The sequence below is a fragment of the Alosa pseudoharengus genome, unplaced genomic scaffold (assembly GCF_046254945.1).
Source record: "Alosa pseudoharengus isolate Yale_2024_CS ecotype anadromous, Long Island Sound unplaced genomic scaffold, YU_APseudo_1.1 YU_APseudo_1.1_scf_10, whole genome shotgun sequence".
Lineage (NCBI taxonomy): Eukaryota > Metazoa > Chordata > Actinopteri > Clupeiformes > Clupeidae > Alosa > Alosa pseudoharengus.
Window position 1 is genome coordinate 11,790,792 of NW_027468565.1, and position 24,276 is coordinate 11,815,067.

The window sequence follows — 24,276 nt, forward strand, 5'->3', positions numbered from 1 at the left end:
GAATAAGTAATCAGAAAGGCCAGGGCGCACGTTCATTGGTTGCTTGCTTCATCCGGCCTTGAGGTTTTTTTAGGTACTTAACAGACCGCTCTCCGAATCTGGCGCTCACTGCACGATAGCCCAATAGATGTTGTTTTCCTTTCCCTCTTTGGGTTTTTTTTTTTTGGAGAAACAGTTCTCTGTCTCCCTCGGCTCCCGAACACTGTGCGTAAGTGGGTGTGTCGATGAGTAGCTTAGTGCGCACTCCGAAAAAGAGGAAAAAGTTCATTATGAGTTTAGTTTGAAACCTGCCCTGAGGACCAGAATGGCTATCTGGACTCGAGCGGACAAAAATGGTCAACTGGATCTTTTGCTACGGGACCGCTGGATTCGAGTAGCGGCTGAGCTCACCCGTGAAACTTTAACTTTGACGGCAGAAGCCGATTTAAGTGGTCCGGGTGGTAACTTGGATTACAATAATTCGTCATCTGGCCTAAGAAATGGTTTGTCGAACGGTGGCGAACCTGGATTAACATCAGGAAATCCGAACCGAAACCAGAACTCGGACATCCACCCCAACCACGGTGCTTTAAGGCGAAGTGATAGCCCAGCGCGGGGGGCACTCACCCGAGGTCATTACGACAACAGCGGCAGCTACGGCTACAACAGTCCTGGTTCTGGCAAGTTCAGTCGAGATAACGGAGCCAACTCAGACTTTGGAAGTCCTGGGTCTAGTTATGGTAGCCCTGGGTCTAGTTTTAGCTCACGGCATGGCGAGACACCAAATAGTTTCGAAGCTGGTGGGTCGGAAGCATTACGGAAAGTAAGAGTTGTCAAACAGGAGTCGGGTGGTTTAGGCATCAGTATCAAAGGTGGTCGAGAAAACAGAATGCCCATCCTCATATCCAAGATCTTCCCCGGGCTTGCTGCGGACCAGAGCCGAGCTCTACGTGTCGGCGATGCCATTTTGTCCGTCAATGGCAATGACTTACGTGAAGCCACACACGACGTGGCGGTGCAGGCGCTTAAAAAGGCTGGGAAGGAGGTTATGCTCGAGGGTAAGTTGTCTAACGCAATAACGGGGATTCATGAAGGCCTGGGTTGACACGGAAAGTAGTCAACTCTTGAGCTTACTTTTGTACTCATTCACTAGGCTATGCCACTGCGCAACTTAGCCTATTTTACAGAGCCATAGCCTACACATCCCAGGGTGACGTCTCAGTTTATTATTTGCCCCGCTCAACACAAATAGACTAGCCTACACTTTTAAACAAATATCATGATCACAGGACTGCTATGCACATAATCGTCAGCTAAATCACAGCAACACTGATATATTGCATTGGTTATTTCAGGGACTAGTGTAGCCTAGATTACATTTTAATCAACAGGCAAAGCACAATGCTTACCGCTACAGCGGTGCGTGCGAGGTTTATCAGAAGTGTTTGTGGAGATTTCAGAGGGGCGGGGTGTACAGTATGTCATCACATTATGGAGGTGTTTGTTTATTCGGCTACGCTGCAACAGCCTCATGCATGATATACGTGTCGGTAGCCTATATTGGAACGTTTACTTATCTGCCGTTATTACTTTGTAACAAACTATACTATTATGTAGTTTAATATCCAAGTATTGGCAGCTCTTACTACAAGTGTGTTACCGCATGCATGTAGACTAAGCTACTGTTGCAAAACAACTTGTGCCCACAGGGAGTGTGTGCTGATTGATGCAACAGCATGAACACTGCCAATAACCTGGGGAGATTTGGAAACACGTCGGACATTTTATTGTTAAAATGTCCAGAGGCCCGGCAAGGGCAGTGGTCCGAGACTCGTTGTGGTTAATGTGTTGGAAAGAATTGAGCTGGTTAGCGTGATCTCTCGTGATTTAACGTCTTGTTCACGCCTTGTAACACCACGTGCTCAGCTAATTCAGCAAGTCAATGTCTCTAAATTAACATTAATAGACAAGCTATTGTCCCAGATTTTATCCTCAACTTCACGTCTCATATTCAGTGGCCAGTGTTTGGACCCACCTGTCACGACTATAAATGGGAAGTTGTTCGTGTTAAGATGCTCCTGTGAATGTGTGCAAAGAATGTGCCACGTCCATGACAGTGTTTGCCTTTCTTACACAAAATGAGCTCTTGTATTTGCCAGTGTAACTTAGAGTGTAAGTCCCAATTGATGCATGGGCCTGGTAGCAAAATCGGGGGATATTTTAACTGCCTTGTCAGTCACCTATAGACTGGACGAAAAATGTGCTAAGACCAAGCTTTCAGAAACCAAACACATCCAGAAACACTTAAACTCTACAGGAGGCCTATACTTCATTTAATGTACTACCAATGTGGCTAATATTTATCTTTATGATGTACAAGACTGAAACCTAGACAGTCATTTGTTAAAGCAACTGGCATGCTTTTATCTGACTCCTCAAAAATAATTGTCATCATCACACTTAAACTTAGCTCCTGTGCCGGGATCTACACAAGGTTACGTCCTGTGATACACTGAAACAGAACATGTGGTCACGTATGTTTGTTTCAGTTCACAGAAACAAGAAGTGATCCAAACAAAAACAGCTGAATTGAGCAGAGCACAGTGGCGAGCAGGGCCTGAGGTGACACTGACCTTCAGCCGGCCGTGTCACTTAGTGTCTGTGTTCAGTGGTGGATGGGAAGATGTGACCATTGTTTGGCCAGGGGGGAAAAGAAGCGTCGAGAAAGAACTGGGGCTGAAAACAGTGCTGAGACAAAGCCCCCCATTCATGAGGGCATCTCAGGAGTACTCAGATGAGAGACAGTTATTTCCTTTTGTTTCCCCAAAGCCAAACACCGAATGACTGCCGGGAATGTAGCATTAGGCAGAGAACCTGAGCAAACATCAGTCCACAGTACTGTACAACCGCAGACTTAAATATGAACTGAACCGGGCCAGATTATGTAATTGGCCGTTCGCCTACCACCATCTTTTGACTGATTATGAGGGGAGAGGAAAGTATGAACTCCGATGAAGTTGTCTTGTTCTTTTTTGCTTGCTTTCAGCCTTGTTTTATCTTTTATTTACTTTCTTTTCATTCTTTGCTCTATCTATTATTTTTTCCACCTATCTATCTATCTCATATATCTATCATTCTTTCCAGCTCTGTTCCATACATTTACAGCTTTCTTCTACTTCTGTGTGTATCTCTTCTTTCCTCTCTTCTTCTGCTCTTTTCCTGTGACTGGCAGAGCAGAGGTCTGTGGGTCCGAGCCTCCTGTCTTTGAGGCCAAGCCAGGGGGAGCGGATGGCAGGAGCACAGAGAGAGCAGAGAGGGGGGGCGGATGTCAGAGCAGGAGCATGTGTCTGTGACAGGCCTCTGATGCAGAGCAGAACCACATTGTTTTCAGTGCGCAATGGACGACGGCGCTCTTGGCAGTAACTGGACTTCTCTGAGTTGGGACCACTCTCTTTCCCACTAAACTCGGCCCAGGTGGCAGGTGATTGTGTGTGTGTGTGTGTGTGTGTGTGTGTGTGTTGGGGGGGGGGGGGGGTATGAGTGGGCTTTGTGTTGGTGTAAGCATAGGTGGTCGGTTAGGTTTGTGGGAGCTTCTCGGTGGAAAAGTGTGACATGGCCTCTACCACCCCCCTTGCCCCTCCCACACGCCCTCCTCCTTTTCCCCGCACAGTTTTTGGAGGAGTCTGACACACTGTTCTCATTAAGGTCCTGGCAGCCTGCGCCATGGGAGGGAGGAGGGGAGAGAGAAGAAAGAAAAAGAGTAGGGACAGATTGCAGGGGAATTTGGCTAGTGGGAAAGCAGTTGTGCCTTTGTGGGTTTCAGTGGAAGACTAACGTTCTGGGGGCCTCTGTCTGATAAAGGAAGCAAGAATAACAGGAGAAGCACTAGGTGTGTGTGTATGTGGTGTACCCCATTCCGATGGTGTGATAGTGTGTTTGTGTAATTTATCTGTAATTGTTTGGAGGGAGAGGCAATGACTTACTGTATAAACTGATCATGTGTGTGTTTAATGTGCATATTAACTTTTTGGTGTCTTGTAGTAGTTTTATCTTGCATTGTTCTTTGGGTATTCAGGGAAACATTGTTATATGGGACAGCACCACTTGGGACACTATCCCTTATGCACACACAGACACACACTCACACTCACACTCACACACACATAAATTCCTCGGTGTCTTCTTTTGTATGGTGTGCCCTAATTAAAATTAGAACTGGAGCTGTGAGATGCTGCCGACGTTCCTAATGAGATCTTTAAACAGAGCAGAAGAGGGACTTCCGATGCTGGAGAATTGCCTAGCTCACTGGCGCTGGGTTGCTGGAACCCAGCACATCTCTCTGCCTCTCTCTGTCTCATGCCTGCATCTAAGTCTGTGGCTGCTTCTCCCATGATCTTTTTGCTGTGAAAGAAAAGAATACTTTTCTGAGTGGAAAATTCCTCTCAGATGACCTGCAAAAAACGCAACTCGTTGAAAAAATAGTCATAGCCTGTAACAGTCAAACCTGTGCTTCCTGTCGAGTCACCTCTAACCCTTGACATGGAGAGGGAGAGAGGGTGGGAAAGGGAACAGATTTGAGATAGTGAATTACTAAATCAGACAGATAGATTCTAGCTGTAGATGGTTTATGGCTCAGTTTATGGCAGTTGCAGGTGGAGAGAGGCCTTGTACTTGCAATATTGAGCGGTTAGTAATAAATTGTCTAAAATGACAATAATATTGTTTATGGCAATATTTCTGGTACATTATAGTGTTTATTATGTTATTATAGTTATTATGATGGGCTTTCTTGTAGGTCTATTGAGCCCGAGCTGCATCCAGTGGTAGTGATTGAGAAAGGACATCAGTTTGAATTCTCTACTGTTGCACTGGAATAGATGTCAACAGGGTCATACTTGGAATCTGGAGGAAAAGGAGACAGATGACTGTCCTTGTGTTTGTGAATGTGAACACAGCTATTTTGAAAAGATGAGGACACTGTCTGACGAGAGAGAGAGAGAGAAAGAGATTGAAAGAAAAAAAACAGGCCGCCTTCGTTCCAACCAATTAAAATCCCTTCTAATTAGTCTAGAGACAGTCTGGGACTGTCAGATCTTGTAAATGTGGGTTCACTTCGGCTGCAGGGTCCCAGAATATTGGCCCGTGAGTTATTATGTCTGTCCATTCCAGCGCTGCTTCATTGATTAAGCCGGCCGGTCAGCGGCTGCTAGCATTGCCCATCCAGACCTTGTGCAACTTGTGACGAGAACACGAGAACAGTCAGTCTGCAGACGGTTCTTTGAAATGGTGAGAGAAATGCTTGCTTGGCTTCCCACTCGAAACCTGCCCACGTTTCAGCTAAAACACAGCACACCTCTCTGCTCTCTCTGTTTGACTGCTCTATTACTTTGAAGTCTGGCCTTTTGAATGCCTTAATCAAAGTCAGTAATCTAACCATTCCCACCCATATTTTAAGCTAACTACATGCCATGGGTGTCTCTAGACATGTAGAGTATAGTAAAGTAGAATGTTACAATACTGCCTTGTGCCATAATACTAGCAGTCCTTGTGCCATAATAATACTAGCTTGATGGTTGACTGTGGTATGTAGGGAGCAATGGCAATGTCAATATATGAGATATTTTCTGCCCTTGAATCCTGTCCCTTATCTATGTTATGTTTGCTTTATTACTCCGTTGAGTTTCTAATTATGTTTTCACAGATAGGGGAGCAAATGTTGGCAGGCAAGGTATCTATTAATGAATTGTGTTGTCGGTGACTGTGTGTGCATGCATGGATTGCCTCTGTGATTTACAGTAAGAAGTATTATGACTGTCACTAATGTGTGTTTCATACTTGAAGAACAAATAGGAGAAGGCAGAAATAGGATACTATCAAAGGAGCCAGATCTGGAGAAAAACTGTACACATTCATTAAGCTCTCAACACTACCCTTGTTATTAGTTTTGGGGGTTGGAGGTTTTTGAAACTGAAGTTACAATCTCCATTGGGCTTGCATGTGCCACCCCATTTTCTACAGTGAACCCTAGTGCTACCTTTCCTCTGCTTGTCAGCCATGCTGATCCCACAGATTTGAATTGGGTTAATTGCTATAGTGATAGTGATTTATGGATTTCGCAGAAAGACAATCTGTCTTAGGCTGCCCTCTTTTGTAAGAGTCCGCTTTTCACAGTGCCTTGCCCAGACCGGGGCTTGATCTGGCTGGATAGGCCAGAGTTCTGAGGCCTTCAGCTGAGGACAAACCACAGAGACCAGATCTGCCTTACTGATCCCTCCTCGCCTAGCCTGTCATCTGCTAACTTGAGTCTGAACACTGAAGTTTGGTTAGTTGAGGTCCCTGGCTGAGGGCCTCACCAGAACCACTATACCCCAGCCCTCAGTTCCATCTAGATGAATAACACACACACACACACACATACACATGCACACACACACATGCATATGCACATGCCTCCTGGCCAATTGCTTTCGCAAGTATAATCCTCTCCCATGAGTGACCTCATCTCTTCAAACTCAGATCAAGTTTCTCCCTCTTCAATAGCCCATCCTGAAGACCACCCCCCCCCCCCTACACACACACACACATACACACGCACACTCACACATACACACACACACTCACAAGCAGACATTCCATGCAAAAGTGTATGTTTGCGTGTGGCTGTGTGGGTATGTGTATGCGTGAGTGTGTGTACAAGAAAGTATGAATGGCAAGAGAGAAAGCAAGAGTTTGCATTATTGTGGTTTCGCTGTGGCATAGGGCACCCAACCAAAAATGGGGAAATTGAAGCCATTCCTCCTTGTTGAACGACAATTTTTGCCTTCGTGCTGAGGCAGCAGAAGCTCCGTGTCAATTCCCCCCCTACGAAAAGGCATGCAGCGCTACCCAGATGTTCCTCCCAAAGACAGCTTTGTGCTGAGCTCTCTGAATCCCTGTTCAGTTGCAGGGTATCATTTCCAATGGAAATTCCACTTCACTCGAAAACGCTGAGCGTTATCGGTGCTGGTAATGTGGTGGGCCAGAAGCCGCCATATATGTGGCTTCAGGAGACTCACGCCTATTCTCCACATTCTTGTCTTTGTGGTTGTGGGCATCGACCACGTTGCCGACCGTGCCGGAGGAATGTGAGAGCCATCCTTTCCGTCAAACTCTTGACAACAGCAGTAAATTCATATTACAACCAAACAGCATGGAACACTAACACAGAGTGGTCTGTTACAGGATAGGGGCTTGTCCTTTTTTGCCTCTGTGTGTGTGTGCGTGCATGCGTGTGTGTACTGTCTCAGCTACAAAGCAGTGTATCACAGCTACCCCCTTTTCCAAACAAGTCCTCCATGGTCTGTGGCATTTCAAACTATGAAATCTACAAAAAATGGAAATAAATGTTGTTTGCTACAGCCAAACCACAGAACATATCAATGCACATTTTCAAGCATTTTTGCTATAATACTCACTTCTACTTACTGTAATAAGTTACTACCACTAGGCATTGTACAGTAAGCACAACTGAGCATAAACACAACAACCCACACACACAAAAAAAACTGTACTGATTATGTGTCTGTGTTTCTCTTCTCATAGTGAAGTACATCAGAGAGGTATCTCCCTTGTTCAAGAAGCCCTCTATGGTGGCAGACCTGCCTTGGGAAGGGACGCGCTCCAATTCCCCCAGCCTCAGTGGCGATGAGCTACCCAAACACAGCCCTGGCACAAAGGACAGGAAGATCATCCCACTGAAGATGAGCTTCATCAGCCGCAACCTCACCATGCCCGACCTGGAGAACAGGTGTGTGTGTGTGTGTGCGCGCGCTATATGCAGAGAGAGAGAGAGAGTGTGTGTGTGTGTGTGTGTGTGTGTTTGTCCACCAGGGGCAGCCGTGGCCTACTGGTTAGCGCTTCGGACTTGTAACCGGAGGGTTGCCGGTTCGAACCCCGACCAGTAGGCACAGCTGAAGTGCCCGCAGCTCACTGCGCCGGGATTAGTGTGTGCTTCACCTTACTGTGTGTTTTCACTGTGTGCTGAGTGTGTTTCACTAATTAACGGATTGGGATAAATGCAGAGACCAAATTTCCCTCACGGGATCAAAAGAGTATACTTATACTTATACCATCCAATAATGTCTTAGAATTATCAGTATTCATTATTATTATGGTCCTATATTTGGATGTATGTGAATCTTCACAGTCAATCAGTATATGCTGTATATTTTCAATGTGTGTGTGTGTGTGTGTAAACTTACTATTAATTGACTCACTTATGGGTACAGTGGACAGGCTCATTAATAATCTGTAAAACTGTTGGCACACATGGCTAATTCATGGCTAATTTATGTGCCTAGCCCTGATAAAGACAGCTACAATATAGCTGATAAGACTGATTTTTGCCTCTATTGGAAAAATACCATTTACTCTAGGACTATCAGTCTCTTTTGGGAAAATGCCATTTACATTAAGACTATCACAGGAGTGTTAAAATGGATGTATAGTCCCTCCCATCCCATCAAAGACCACCCCTCACCCCTCTCTCTCTGTGTCCCTCCCAGGCCACCATAGACACTCACCCCTCTTTCTGTGTGTCCCTTCCAGGCCACCATAGACAGACACTCACCCCTCTTTCTGTGTGTCCCTTCCAGGCCACCATAGACACTCACCCCTCTCTTGCTCTGTCCCTCCCAGGCCACCATAGACACTCACCTCTCTCTCTCTCTCTCTCTCTCTCTCTCTCTCTCTCTCTCTCTCTCTCTCTCTCTCTCTCTCTCTGTCCCTCCCAGGCCACCAAAGACACTCAGCCCTCTCTCTGAGTGTCCCTCTTAGGGCTAGTCCACACGTACCAAACCGATCTTTTTTTCCTCCGTCTTCCCTGGAACCATATCAAGAATATTTGCGTCCAAACGGATCCATCTCAACAAGACTCAACATGTTACTTCATATCCTAGGCCTATAGGTGGCACTGTTTCTCTTACAGAAATTGACCAAAGCTTGCGCACTGTAGGCTATACTTGACAGAATAGGCTAGGACGAAAATGGCTAGTGCAAGGAAACCAGAATTGTTTGTGTGGACTGAACTGCCAACTGTAGTCAACTGTAAAACTAATAAACTTCATTTTTACGGTTTGTGAAGGGTGCAGTCCCGTCCTTTATTTGGCTAACGCAGGTACAAATAATCTCCTTTCTTTGGTTGTAGGATAGTCCGCGATTCACATTAGTTTTGGCTATCACCGCAAATGCATAGGCTACTAAATGCTAGGTCTACCCAAGTTAGGCTATTCTGTCGCCACATTTATAATATTGCTATAATACCTTCGTTAGTAACAGTCGATAATTTTGCCTGCATCAAATCACGCATTCGCATTTAGTGCGCATCTACCATAGGCTTAACATGAGTTACGCATCTTTGTATGCTCATATCTGACTTCACTAGACTATGAATGCATTTATTTATGTCATGTAAAAAGACATGTAAAATAAATGAATGACACCGGCACTACGCACAAATTAATTTAAACTTACACCGCGCTTCGCTAATAACTTCTGACTAGTTCTCTCGCGCACCGACGATAGCTAGAAATGCTTTAAGAAAACACTGTTCAGTCCCTATGTTCAGTCCACCAAGTCATGATAAGCTATTGGCACTGCGCAGCACCAGTTGTGATATTTACCCTACTGAATGTAATCGTAGGCAATGTCATGTATGAAAACTAGTATTGTTAGGCAATACTATAAGTGTCAAGTCCAGGGCAGCTGAGGTGTGGCGATGACATCATCAACACGCAGGTATGCGGTTTCGCCGTCCAAACGAACTCACAAGGGCTACGGTTTCAGATTTTTCCACCCTGGGACCAGGTTTCAAAAAAGTGCGGTTTTGGGCAGTGCGTTTACAGGATTCGTTTGGACGATCAGCCAAGACGAAGCAAAACCGGTGCGTTTAACCCAAAAAGCGTCTCCGTGTGGACGGGGCCTTAGGCCACCATCAACACTCACGCTCCCCCCCTTCTCTCTCTCTCTCTCTCTCTGTCCCTCCCAGGCCACCATAGACACTCACCACTCTCTGTCTGTGTTGTCTCTTGCCAGGCTGCTGGAGCTGCACTCCCCGGACGGTCAGCACACGGTGGTGCTCCGCTGCAAGGATGCCGCCTCGGCGCAGGCCTGGTTCACCGCCATCCACACCAATATCGCTGCCCTGCTGCCCCAGACACTGGCCCACGTCAACGCCTACCTGAGTGTGCCAACCACCGCCGCACACCCCCAACTCAAGCACATCGGCTGGCTAGCCGAGCAGGTAAGTGCTGCTGGAGGGCCAAGTCAGTCAGACACAGACAAATGTTGCGTGTGGTCAAATACCTTGCACATGACAAGTGGAAGTATTTTTAATTTATACAGTCATATACATACACACATACACAACCTAACTTATCCAGTACATTAATGTATTGTATACAGTGTTGGGGTCGTTACTCAAAAAAAGTAATATATTACACATTAGTTGTTACTGTAAAAAAATGTAATCTCTTACATTACTTTAATTTCTATGGAAAGTAACGTGTTACATTACCTTTTGCGTTACTGCTTTGAAATGTTTCTATGAACGCTGTTATTGATTTTGTCCCCTTTTATATATTATTTAATTAATGACGTTGTATGAAACATTAGGTAGCATAATCTAGTCTATTACACTACTCCAACCCAGGTTGCCCTGTAGGCCTACCGGACATTTCTTACAGATAGCTGATCATTGCTTTGTCTTACTGAAAGCTGCCTTCAAGATCACAAACATGGCACTTCAGTGCTGCTTTTAAAAATTGCAAATTCTATCTGCTTTATGGAAGCACTGCTGCCCTGCTCGCGCACTCTCCCTCAATGTTGAATGGTGACACGCACACAACTTGCAAAAAATGTAATTGCTTTGAGTGAAGTGCACTCGCGAGTTGCGCACCTTCTGTCATTAATTCTAGATGCTCTTGTTCACATTGAAAACAGTGGCAGTCCTAGCTTGTATAACACCCTGAAATGTTTTTGGAGGCAATTCGTAGTGTGAATGACTTCAGACTAGTCATTAGTTAGTTGTGCACTGTCTCCCGCTCAATATTAAGCTAACAAATACTCCGATGGGTTTTGTTTTTTGTTCTTTTCGCCTTCTCAGAAGATGCACGCACACACACACACACACACACTCACACACTCACACACATACACACACACACACACACACACACACACACTCACACACATACACACACACACACACACACACACACACACACACACACACACACACACACACACACACTAATACCGGCAACACAGTTTAACTTAGAATGCACTCGCTACCGCAACATTTGGAACAGCAGATTTTTTTTAATACAGGTGAATATTTAGTCTTTTATTTTTACCCCTTATAAACGGCCTGATTGTAAATAGGAAAGGATCTAAAGCCAAGAAGACCATCTCAGAGGCAGTGCTGTATTTGTAATGCGTTACACCCAACTCTGACTGTACATAAAACCAAGAAATCCCCTCTGTCACCTGCACAAATATTGACCCATATTCTAATGACACATTAGCAAAGCAATGCTGCTGTACTGTAGTTTTTTTTTTATCGCACACTGATCCTCTCAATACTCTCATATCTTTTTTAAAAGAATATTTTATTTTATAGATTGCAACCATCACAGAAATAGCCTGTTTTGGCCATTGTGCCTTCTTTGGTAAATTCTTCTCTGTTTCGCCTGTGTAAAAAACCTGACCCAAATACCAATGGCATCACATCACTTGAGCATCTCAAGAATACTCAGCTGGTGTCAGGCGAGTGTGTCAACAGTGAGTTCTTTCCCTGGGCCTATTTTTCTATTGTTACACAACATGTGAGCTTTTGTGCCCTCCTGTCACAAAGAATTTTTGAAACAACTTAATTCATGGAACATGAATGAAACGCGGTGAATGCACTCGGTCAGACCACTCATAGTTCCCAGTTAAAAGACTAACGGATCTGCGTTAAGGGATTCTCGTGGTGTGGTCTTGTGTTATTCCGGAACTGTGTCTGTGAAAATGGAGTGTTGAGATTGTGTCGAGTTATGTAAGTGGGGAGTGTAGATGGCAGTGGCATGGAGGGGTTACAGGAGGTGCAGTTGAGACTGAAAACCACAGGAAGATGCGTTTGTGTTAACTACTTCCTCCGGGCCCTGCTAAGACAACACACACACACTAGCAGCTATTACACATAAACAGATACCATGGACTCAGAGGTTTGGAAGCAGCATCCCATGTCATCCAACTGGATACACACACACACACACACACAAGCACAAATGAGCACAAACCCACTCTCTCGTACTCACACACAGCCTGACTATCTGCACTGTTTGGTTTTAGATCCAGTTGGAAGGTGGGCGGATACAGTACCGCCCGGTCGTCATGGCGCTGACCGAGAAAGACATCCTGTTGTTCGACTCGGTGCCCTGGAGTCGTGAGGCCTGGACTAACCCGCTACTCACACACCCTATCCTCGCCACAAGGTCTCTCTTTCTCTCTCTCTCTCTCTCTCTCTCTCTCTCTCTCTCTCTCTCATTTTTCTCCATCCTCCTTTTTGCTGGTACATAAACATGTTGTATTTTTACAGGTGTGCTTACCTGACCGTCTCTCTGACCTTTGCCCACCCCCCTGTCCTGTCCTGTCTCTGAACTATTCCCTCTCCTGCTGTCCTGGTAGGCTGGTTCATTCGGGCAGTTCCCACGGGTCGCCGGCAGTGGGGGCAGACCTGGTGTTTGCCACACGGACGGGCACGAACCGTGGCATCGAGTCGCACGTCTTCCGTGTGGAGACCCACTGGGACCTGTCGTCATGGACACGGGCCTTGGTGCAGGGTGGGCACGCCGCCGCAGAACTGATCAAAGAGGTGTCCATAGGTACGTTTGTGTGTATATGTGTTTAAAGAGGTGTATGTTTGTGCATTATGTATGATTGTATAATTAGGCTTTGTGTGTGTGAGTAATGTAGGCTTTCTGTTGCACTTGTGTATCTATATGTCCGCATTGTACAGACGTAGTATGTGTCTGTGAGTGTGTTTACTCCTACTTTTATTTGCTGACATTTCACAATGAGTCAAACCCACCTCCTCGGGGAGGAAAGAGGACAGTGTCCCATGTACCAGAGAGAGAAAGAAAGAAAAAAAAACAGAGAAAGAGAAGGAAAGAGCGATAGACTGAGAGAGGAATTGCCAAGTTGAAAAGAACAGTGCTGATTAGGGTGAACTTGGACTGGAAAAGAAGGCACTCTGCCAGTGGGTCGACTTTCTCCCCCACTTATGCGTAGAACAATAGCTGGCCAAAATTAAACACTGGAAAAGTTCACTTGTTTCCTGTCCTGTTCTGCCATATCCTTGAACCTCAAAGATGTGTACATTTATCTTCATGTTCCTCCCCCCTACACACACACACACACGAGCGCGCACACACACACACACATACACCAAGCAGTATCTGTGTGACAGTTGTGTGGTTTTGTTGTGTTCCAGGTTGTGTGTTGAACAGGCAGGAGGTGCGTTTGACCCTGCACTATGAGAAGGGCTTTACGGTGAGCCGGGAGCCAGCAGAGGCGGCTGGGTTCACGGTCCTCTTCCGCTACCCCTACGAGAAGCTCAAAATGTCCGCTGATGATGGGGTCCGCAAACTCTACCTGGACTTTGGTGGTCCCGAGGGGGAACTGGTATGTCAAAAAATAGTTTAGTTTAATTCAGTTTCAGTTGTTTACAAATGTCCTAATAGTACTTTTATGTTTTACATTATGTAAAGTGTTTTTGTTTGTTTTGATATATTATATTAGTGCAGTTTAAATGTACTTTCTTTCTTTCTTTCTTTCTTTCTGTGGCAGGTGTTTGACCTGAGATCGGGGCCAAAGCCTGTAGTGTTTGTACTCCATTCCTTCCTGTCAGCTAAACTCACTCGCATGGGCCTGCTGACGTGAATGGGGACAACAGGAGCTCAGCGCCTCAGTTCCTTTTTACATATATACATATACGTCTTGATATCGACACCATCTATCATCGCCTTCCATTTTTTTTCCCGAATTTTTTAAGCAAACTTTGCTTTGTTGTCATGCTTTGTTGACACGTGTGTGTGTGTGTGTGTGTGTGTGTGTGTGTGCGTGTGTGTGCGTGCGTGTGTGTGCGCATGTTTGTCTGCATGTGTGCGTCTGTATGTGTCTGTGTGCGCATGTGCGTGGTCAGTGGCAATGTGGACTTGTGAGCACTGTCGGTAGAAGGCTGTGTACACCAGAATATGTGTGTTAGTGAGCTTGTATTTCCATTTTTAGCATATTGAAATGTGACTTATCAGGATTACCAAATGTGCCTTGTTGTAGAGCTAGTGGAAAAACTGTCTTCTAAACTTTTTCCATTTCCTAGAGGCTAAAGCAAAACTAGCTTTGAAAAAAGCACACTTTCTCACACACACACACACACACACACACACACACATAATATTACTTTCATATATTTGTGTTTGTTTGTTTTTGGTCCTTACCTATGTTTCATTTCCTGTATTTTGTATTTATGTTTTCTTTCTCTTCATGTTAGGGCACAGTGAGTAAGGTATTGTTGTTGTGCCGAGGAGTTTAGGAGTGCTTGAGCTGCCTTGTTTAGAAGTGTTGAGGAGTTTAGGAGTGTTGACGAGTGCTTGAGCTGCCTTGTTTGACTTTACAGTAAAAACTCTCACTGGCGTAACCTCTATGTGCCTGTGCTGTGCTCGGTTCGCCCGTTTTGCAGTGTGTGGTTTCACGTTGGTGAAATTGTAAGGGGTAACTGACTGAGTAGTTAATCAGTCTAACGCAGCAGTTGTTATGTGGGTAGGACAACACCTAGAGCCTTTTCTCCAAGCCAAAAGAAAGTCATTCACTTTCACAGTCCTTCATATCACTGCCATCTCCACAATCCCTGTTTGCCTTGTATCATTGGATTTCAACTGATCCCACACTAATGACTGTGCTGCCACCCAGCCTAGGGGGAATTGCATAAGGGATACCGACTATGTGTAATTGTGTGCGTGCGTGCGTGTGTGTGTCTGCATGGGTGTGTGTCTGCATGGATGTGTGTACCTGTGTGTGTGTGTGTGTGTGAATGGTGGAAGTGGCAAAGGGCTCGAAAGCTTCTCGCCTCCCAACCCCCCTACACCCCCCCCCCCCCCCCCACACACACACACACACACACACACACACTCTGGGGAACGATCCCTTCATCTCTATTCAAATGCACATGAGTTTGCAAATGAATGTTTTCCACCACTTGTCAAGGTTAATAGCTGTCAGTGAGAAGAGCCTGAGGCACTTTGAATCCAAAGGACGCCACATCGCCCCCTGTGGCCGCTCTTAAATGCAAACATAATCTTGTGCCAAGTTTCATCCAGGCATTTGTGTGAAAACAGAGGGCGAGGAGTGTCATCTATTCTGTATTTCAGGTTTATAAATGAAGTCCAATCCAGCAATTGCAGAACAAAACAACAACAAAAAAAGACGCCTTAAGAAATGACATTCCTAGAACATGCACTTGCCATCCGTGATTGGGTGACCAAAAAAATGCACCGCAAAGCACATTCCTTACCTTTTCTGTCCGGGGCAGCACAAACGTGTACAGATGGAGTAATGTGTTGCGTCGAAGAGAAGCCAATACTGATTTCTTCCTACTGCAATGGGGGCGCTAACTATGCCTTTCTGACTAAACCCATAGCTCTGTAAAGATCCTCCACATAGCTGCACGAATGCACATCCCCTGTCCCAGAGTGGGATTGATCACAGCACAAGCACGACTACAGTCATTCCAGTGGCCTTTAATATTCAGAAGTTGAATAATTTCCCTGCCCCCCCCTCCCCCCCTCCCAAAGAATACATATGCAAGTGAGAATATTTCAAGAGTTTCAAATGGGGAAAAATTTTGTTGAAATATGTTGATATGCAATACATCCTGTCTTTGTCTGCCGTTAGGATCACCTGTCTCTCTCTGTGTGTACTGTATGTGTTATTGAATGTCTGTGCATGGGCATGCTTTCACGGTCCAAACTCTTTCTACTCTGTTCCTTGGTCTGCAGAGTTTCACTGAGCGAAACGTGAGACATATCTTTCTTTTGCATCACTGCTGGACTTCCACCGATGGTGTGGTGTGGGTATCAGCTCCGGCTCTCTCTCAAAGGGCCGGCTCTGTTCTCCCGCAGGTCACCTGCTGAAAGACAGGGACTTGGCGTGCACCTGAGACACTCTCAAGCTCAAATCTGGGGCCACGCCAGACTCCCAGCTAGTCCAGTCCTCGGCTGAACCCTTTCCTGGCTCACTAAAGGTCAAGGCTTTCACTGAAGATTCTGAAAGATCCCAGGCCCTGTTTGCCAATTCTTCTGCATGTTGTTATAAGGAAATCACTCCAGGTGTTATCCGAGCTAGAGCAATTCACAGTTGTCTTCACGACCACAGCATGCACACAGTCCTTCATGGCACATGGATGGCATGATTTTAACATCTGACCTTACTAATGCTCTGGTCTCCTTATTAACCAAGAATGTAGTAGCTTCTCCAGATGTATGACTGAAGAGTTTGCATTTTGACCAGTGACATGTTTTCATCCTATGTATTTCTGTTCAGTGCTTTAGGCATGAGGCCATTAGGCTAATTTTTAGTGTTCCATAGAACTTTTTTTTTTTTTTAAACCAAAGGTTATTATCTGTGGCAGCTTGCGTGACATGCAATCATTTATAGATCAAAAAAGAGAAAATATAGCAGATACACTGCTGCTGCAAAGTTGTTTTATACAAAGTATTTTAGTCTTGAAAGCCTGCTCCTAAGATATGCAAAAAATGTCTGTTAAGAAATGTGCTCTCATGAAACTGTAAATAAAACAACCACACACCAGTACGCTTGCCTCTCTGGTTATTCATAATTCTGTGTGTATCAAATGAACATGTTTTTGTATACATGAACATCGCCTCAACACACTTGCAATTTAATTTATCCATTTGATGGACAATTGCCACTAAGTAAGCTGATGACAGCAAATCGGATGACAGCTGGCTGGCCTGATTAGGGATTTATGGAAAGCAAAGGAATAAGCTTACTCAGGTTTTGTGGTATTTAATCACAAAATATTAAATGGCTCTGTTAATATCAATGAATCCAATAAAATATCGTGAAAAGTTTTCATCTGCTGACATTCAATTAAATCAACACACAATTCCAAAGGGGAAACTGAGTTGCATGTCCATATGGGCCGGACCGATAGGTGGCACTGCCGCGTTTTAATGTGCACTTGTGGGGCATACTGGATCTTAGATTGGATTCGGTATCTATGGTTAATACTGTTTTCGTGTTTTCCTCTGTTGCTGGGCCGAGCTTGTCATGTAGCTAGCTAGTATTATCATAGGCAGTAAACGCACTCTTATTTTGGCAAGACTATATTTTTTAACAAATCGTCAAGTTTGCTACGTTAGTTGGATAAAAGACTGGGGAAAACAGCAGAAGCGTGAGATGAAATGACAACGTCAACACTACAGGTAGCGTTATCTTCCAGGCTAGAATTATAGCCAACCCTACTATCCTTTCGCTATGCTCCTAACCAGCAATACAATAGTAAACATTGCAAACCGCTAGCAGAGCCCGTTTACTTATTAGACATTCTCTGCCGCTAGCTACCAGGTTGAAACCGTTAGCTTCTTAGTAAATGCACCCATTAGACAGACGTATAGATACAATTCGGCGTCATTGGTTATTTTGTCGAAATGGACAATTCTTTGTTATCTTTTTGGTGTCGATCGTGCTGGCATTTTAATTAACCTTAACGCTAGGTTCCAGTCTGGTTGGGCATCTCAGCTTGACTGTAGAAATAGCTTGTAAGTTGTTCTGTTCTGTCATCGTTTATTTGTAGGCCCTAGTAGGCTAAAATGTTTTGATTAAGTTCCATGACAGGACTCATAGACATATACACATGTATGTGTATATATGTATATATACACATATATATGTATATATATGTATGTGTATGTAGGTGTATATATCTATGGACAGGACTAAAGAAATGCGTTTGCATCCATTGGTGTTAAGTCCATTTACGTTAGCCCGCTAGCAGTGTAATTATTATGGTTAACGTTACTGGTTAATTATTTATGAAAATGAGTTGACAGTTGACAGGTGGGTGATAACGTTACGGAAATTATTTGTTGTCTAGCGGCGTAGGCACAGCGTTAACTTCAGTCGGCTGACTAGATATTAAGATCTAGTCAACTTATTACTTTGATATACTAGCCTACTGTGTGAAGTGCCTTAGCAACTGTACTAGTGTCTTTGTTTACCGATTCCCACCTGCTCTACACAGAAAGCGATTGATCTGGTCACCAAAGCCACGGAGGAAGACAAGGCAAAGAACTATGAAGAGGCCTTGCGCCTGTACCAGCATGCAGTGGAGTACTTTCTGCATGCTATCAAATGTAAGTTTTACTATCGTAAATTTCTAGAGGAATGGGCGTGTAACTCACATAGCATAACCCGTGTATGTAACAGTTTGGATAATATTGCCCTAAATGCAGTATGTTTGTCTGAAGTCTAAATTGATTTTACTATTAAACTAAAACGTGATCTTGATGTTAAACGGGTAAACCACTCGTCAATGCAGATGAGGCTCACAGTGACAAAGCGAAAGAGAGCATCCGAGCCAAATGTATGCAGTATCTTGACCGAGCTGAGAAGTTAAAGGACTACCTGAAGAATAAAGAAAAGCAGGGGAAGAAACCTGTGAAGGAGGCACAGAGCAATGACAAGTATGGGGTTTCTGATATCATTTACTGTATTTCTTTCCATCTTTTGCCTTTTCTCCCCCACCCTCATTGTGTCTCTTTCAAACATCTTGGCCCCCACTGTCGGTCAATGTCCCCCCCCCCCCCTTCCGCACGCATGCACGCACACACACACACACACACAATGGTGTTTAAAGTCCATAATCATAATTTGGTGTGATAGCTATGCACTGGCATTGCACATGTCATGAGGGCATTTAGTAAATATTGTGTGTTTGTGTGTGGCTCAAAAGGAGCGACAGTGACAGTGAGGGTGAGAATCCCGAGAAGAAGAAACTCCAGGAGCATCTGATGGGTGAGTATGCTTTGTAAGTCACTTTGTCTTCTCTCTCTCACTACAGGTGGGCAGGAATAATGAAACATCCTGAAAAACAAAGTCATTTGCAGCAAAATTTGAATACCTCTATTTGGTTAATATGTGCAGAATCATGGAACGTCCCAAGAAACCATGGGAGGCCTTTTGCCCACCTCAAATAATTGCACTGTTGATTTGTAGAGAAATAATGCACTCACAGTTGTGGTATCCATGTGTGGAGTGAGATGGCATACTTTCCAGATGCATCAAGCCTTACATCCACCGCTGCAAATAATGCAATAAAACAACTGCCCCTACTGTAATAACAAACTCCCCTACTGGAAGTGGATGTTCTTGAATAACAAACTCCCCTACTGGAAGTGGATGTGTTCGGTGCATAGAACAACTCCTGTCTGACCATTTCCTCTCCTCTACTACTGTTTGTGGATGTTGTTGCCGCAGATAGAACAAGCCCACCTATAAAAATAATATAAATCAAAATATAATGAATTCAAACGGGTAACAGGAGCAAGCTCATTCAAGCTCTTTGACAGCATCTTTGCCCAGGATTAGCAGTCACCATTTTGTTTTGCGGTCACACAGGTGCTATTGTGATGGAGAAGCCCAACGTGAGGTGGAGTGACGTGGCGGGATTGGAGGGAGCCAAGGAGGCCCTCAAGGAAGCGGTCATCCTCCCCATCAAATTCCCCCATCTTTTCACTGGTCAGCAATGCATTATTACAAGCAGTTTTGGTCCAGTCCCTATAAAAAATCAATGTATTGAAATGTAGGGCCAATATATTAATTTTGTTATCCCTTCATTGATGTGGATATTACACAGTTAACTTGTGGAGAGTGTGGAGTCAGCAGTGGACACAAGTCATCTGGATGGTCTTGAGGGGTGTCTAAAGCGCCACTGTTTTTGCAGGCAAGCGGACACCATGGAGAGGGATCCTGCTGTTCGGGCCCCCAGGGACGGGCAAGTCTTACCTGGCCAAGGCGGTGGCCACCGAGGCTAACAACTCCACTTTCTTTTCCGTCTCCTCCTCCGACCTGATGTCCAAGTGGCTTGGAGAGAGTGAGAAGTGAGTGGACCTTTTGAATGTTGTTCACTACTAGTCTTCACATGGATCTACTGTTTAGTTAAAAATGGTAAAGTTGGCTTTATTTGTGTATGTGTGTGTGTGTGTGTGTGTGTGTGTGTGTGTGTGTGTTGGAATGCATATGTCTAGTTACTACCAGTAACATGTGTTTTGTTCTGTTCCGTTTCTGTCAATTCTGTTACCATCCCCTTTCTTTGCCTTCCTCAGGCTTGTTAAAAACCTCTTTGACCTGGCTCGCCAGCACAAGCCCTCCATCATCTTCATAGATGAGGTGGACTCGCTGTGTGGCTCACGTAATGAGAACGAGAGTGAGGCAGCGCGGCGCATCAAGACCGAATTCCTGGTCCAGATGCAAGGTCAGTGTAACCTGGCTAACGCCAAACCTCATCTCATTGAGATGGGGTCTGAGAACTACATGTACATTTTCTCGTATTTGAAACGTGGTTTACGAATGCCCAGAGCCGTTTATTGGGCACTACGAATGTCTATCAAATGCGTCTGTACGTAGCACACCGCTTCGGTGTGTCGTCATCGTCTTGCTGTCCCCCCTCCGTTCGGTGATTGGTTCCTTCGTTGAGGTAAAAACGAAGTCCATGGAATCGAGGCTGCCTAGCAGCGGGAATAAAATCGCACGCGTATGGCAGCATGGGAAAACCCAGGCTAAGGTGAGTGTGGAGGAGAGTGTCATCTTCCTCCTACTCCGTTTCAGTACCTGATCCCTCATCAAGTCCTAAATCAGAATTTCCAGTTTTCAGAAAGAGAAAGAAGCAGAAGAGTACAGTAAAGACAGTTTAAGGCTATGTTCAGACTAGGCATCTTTTTCACAGCTGCCGGCATCCTTTCTACATTATAATCCTATGGAGTACACCGTGTTGTCAAAAAAGTCCTCGGCTTCTTTCAAAACGCGATCGTGGCTGTCTTTTTCTGCATTTCAGAGCTGTTTTTAAATTTGAAAAATTTTAAACCTCCTAGTGGTAAAACGTCCTACGTCAAGCTGTTTTTTGGCAGCTGATCAATCACAAGCGGATAATAAGAAAAAGACGCTTTAGGCTGCTTTTTGTAACAAAAAACAGAAAAGTGGTCTGCACAAATTCTCTTGTCAGAAAAAGACGCCTAGTCTGAACGTAGCCTAAGTAGTGAATGATGCAGTGTTGTTCTTTGTTGTCCTGCTTATAGGGGTGGGAAATAACAATGATGGGGTCCTTGTCCTGGGGGCCACGAACATCCCTTGGGTCTTGGATGCAGCCATTCGCAGAAGGTCAGTAGACCTATGGGAGAGTCACATAAACATAATGGAGCATGTCATAATGCTGTATTGTGACACAGTGCATTTCGCTGTCTAAAGGCTGTCATTTTCAGGATCCTTTTGCCATTTATGGTATTCTCTTGCCTTGTAACATGTCTTGTTTGTTTTATAAATCTATATTGTGAGCAAGATGCAGGGAGACTTTTTAAAGCAGTTGTGGTGTGGTGTCTGATCTCCCTTCATGCGGTCAGGTTTGAGAAGCGTATCTACATCCCGCTGCCCGAGGAGCAGGCGCGTTCGGCCATGTTCCGCCTGCACCTGGGCAACACGCCGCACAGCCTGAGCGACGCCGACCAGCGGCAGCTGGCACGCAAGACCGACGGCTACTCGGGTGCCGACATCAGCGTCATTGTGCGCGACGCACTCATGCAGCCTGTGCGCAAGGTCCAGTCGGCCACGCACTTCAAGAAGGTAACTGACAGCAGACGGTCAAGAGAAGAACAGGGTCAGAACCATACGTATTTCATAATGTTGTTGTAATTGAGAACCCCTCCACCTAGGGGAAAGCCAGATGTCACAAATTGCATTATATATTGCTATAGTTACATATTGCATTACATATTGCTATAGTGTATGATGAGGTATATGATGATTAGATGGTCATTATGTTGAGTTGCTTTTGTATGTTTTCAGGTATGTTGTGTATGTGTCCAAAGTCAAACCTGGATGCATGGTGAAGTGGTAAAGTGGTGCACAACTAATAGAAGAACCTTAGCTGTATCAGCTGTATCGCTAGGAGAATGAAGCCATAAGCTGCTTCTATTAAGTTTGCCCTTTACTATGAGGTAACTTGCCCAGGTTTGTCACTAAATCACATACTTGAAATACGTCCCTGGTTATTTGACCTGAGAGTGTGCTAAGCAGATGGTGTAGGAAATGGTTTCAAATGTTTTCTGAATATGCAATGGAATAATGTAGCAGGCTGCCCAATGACATGTCTGTATGCCAGAACATAGCATTTGACATGTAAATGCACTACAAGTCTTAATTTCTGTGTGTATGAGCTTAGTGCTTTGAGACAGTGCCACCCTATGGCTTAAAGGGAATCTTACAGGTTGGTGTTGTCAATCAGCAGACAAAATCATAGCATTGAGTTTTATATTTTCATATGCATTGCTGAAAGACCTCTATGATTTTTTGATTATTATTGTATGTTTATACAGGACAGATTTTAGACACAACCTTAGATTTTAGACACAACTGCTGAGCACAGCAGTGTCTGTGAGCGTAAAGTAAATTCTCACCCATCCCTGGTCTCACCTGGCAACGGCGATGTGCTTGTGCAGGTACGAGGCCCGTCCCGCGCAAACAGCTCGATGATGGTGGACGACCTGCTGACTCCCTGCTCCCCTGGCGACCCTGCTGCCATAGAAATGACCTGGATGGATGTGCCTAGCGACAAGCTTCTAGAACCCATTGTGTGCATGGTAAGCTTAGTGTCGGCACACATCTTGGCATTCTGCCAAACCCAATGAATGGACTATCTAAATACCCAGATTGTTGTGATCACTGGTTGTTGTAATGTGACTAAGCGCACACCTGTTCTGTTTCCTCAGTCTGACATGCTGCGGTCTCTGGCCACCACTCGTCCCACAGTGAACACTGAAGACCTGCTGAAGGTGAAGAAATTCACAGATGACTTTGGACAGGAGGGCTGAGAGGCCGTGAGAGAGTTGTAGTGGCGTATCTATCCCAGCTTCAGACACCAACATTGTTATCCGGCATCTCTAGTACCCCCCCCACACCCCCACCCTCAATCCTCTCTCATTCATACAATCCCATCCCATTCAAACAGTAGCACCTGCAAACTCGACTGACCGCCACTGGACTATCTACTCTAGACTAACCCACCATGGTGACAATGAAGGAGTGTTTTACCTTTTCTCTAATGTGTACCTTTTTTTCTCTTTGATCGCTCAAAGCATAACAAAAAGCAAAAGAAAAGGCTGAAGGACTTTTATCTCTGTGCACCACACCAGTGCTGTTTGATGTTTCCAAAAAAAAAATAATTTCAAAGGACGAACCAATGGCACGTTGAACAAGAAGCTAATCATTTTTATGTTGAAGGATTGCTGTGTGGGTACCTGTGCATTTACTGTAAGAATGTCCCTGTCTGTAAATGTTTATTTTTTATTGTTGTGTGTGAGATGTGTGAATGCGTCACAAGACTGCTATTGTTTGATTCGGAGTGCGACCTCTCTATCACTCTGATTCTGTTACGATTATCGATGCTCACCCTGCGAAGGAAGAATTGTTGTTCTGTTATAGACAGTATTACATTATTTATATTTATTTATTTGTTTGCCATGTAGGACACTAAAAACTCAATGTTTACTGGGCAACTAAAAGAAACAGCATAATTTTTTTGTTTAGTCTTCTCCACTAACCTAACGGAGATAGTATTGGAAATTCTGGGGCAGTACCTCACACCCCCCAAAGCCCCAGAAGTCTTAATAGTATGGCGGGGTATTGACTGAGTGATGTTCTTGTTTACCTGACGAAAGGACTGAACACGCAAAAGGCCTCAGTCACACTGCAGAGGATGCACTCGTTTCTTCTATCTATCTCTGTCTAGGTAGTTAATGGTGCAGATAGTGATGTCAGACTTGGTGTCCACAGAGGCATCGGTCACCTGTCATGACTACAGACTTTGCCTGATCTGATTAAACTGCGATTCTAAAACAGTCTGATAACCTGTGTTGTTTCGAGGATGCCAACTCGACTTAAGACACATTTACACACAACACGTCTCTCTGAACACATATCCTGAGAGAG

At 44.8% G+C, this 24,276-nt stretch overlaps 2 protein-coding genes across 3 annotated transcripts; both read left to right on the forward strand.

Moving 5' to 3' along the window:
* Window positions 1-95: 95 nt before the first annotated feature.
* sntb2 (syntrophin, beta 2) lies at window positions 96-16,866 on the forward strand. Its single transcript, XM_076263445.1, has 7 exons — window positions 96-1,037; window positions 7,561-7,765; window positions 10,051-10,258; window positions 12,349-12,491; window positions 12,685-12,881; window positions 13,490-13,680; window positions 13,846-16,866. Exons 1-7 carry the CDS (start codon window positions 305-307, stop codon window positions 13,936-13,938), a joined length of 1,770 nt encoding a protein of 589 aa, XP_076119560.1. The 5' UTR covers window positions 96-304; the 3' UTR covers window positions 13,939-16,866.
* A 456-nt stretch (window positions 16,867-17,322) lies between these two features.
* vps4a (vacuolar protein sorting 4 homolog A) lies at window positions 17,323-24,185 on the forward strand. Of its 2 annotated transcripts, none has more exons than XM_076263468.1 (11): window positions 17,323-17,501; window positions 18,320-18,431; window positions 18,617-18,761; window positions 19,031-19,092; window positions 19,696-19,815; window positions 20,021-20,177; window positions 20,403-20,551; window positions 21,372-21,453; window positions 21,693-21,946; window positions 22,788-22,928; window positions 23,058-24,185. In XM_076263468.1, the coding sequence occupies exons 1-10, from the start codon at window positions 17,481-17,483 to the stop codon at window positions 22,895-22,897; spliced, it is 1,212 nt and encodes a 403-aa protein (XP_076119583.1). In that variant the 5' UTR covers window positions 17,323-17,480; the 3' UTR covers window positions 22,898-22,928; window positions 23,058-24,185. The 2 variants fall into 2 exon arrangements, with proteins under 2 accessions (XP_076119583.1, XP_076119573.1); XM_076263458.1 differs by having other exon boundaries at window positions 21,693-21,912.
* Window positions 24,186-24,276: the final 91 nt, after the last annotated feature.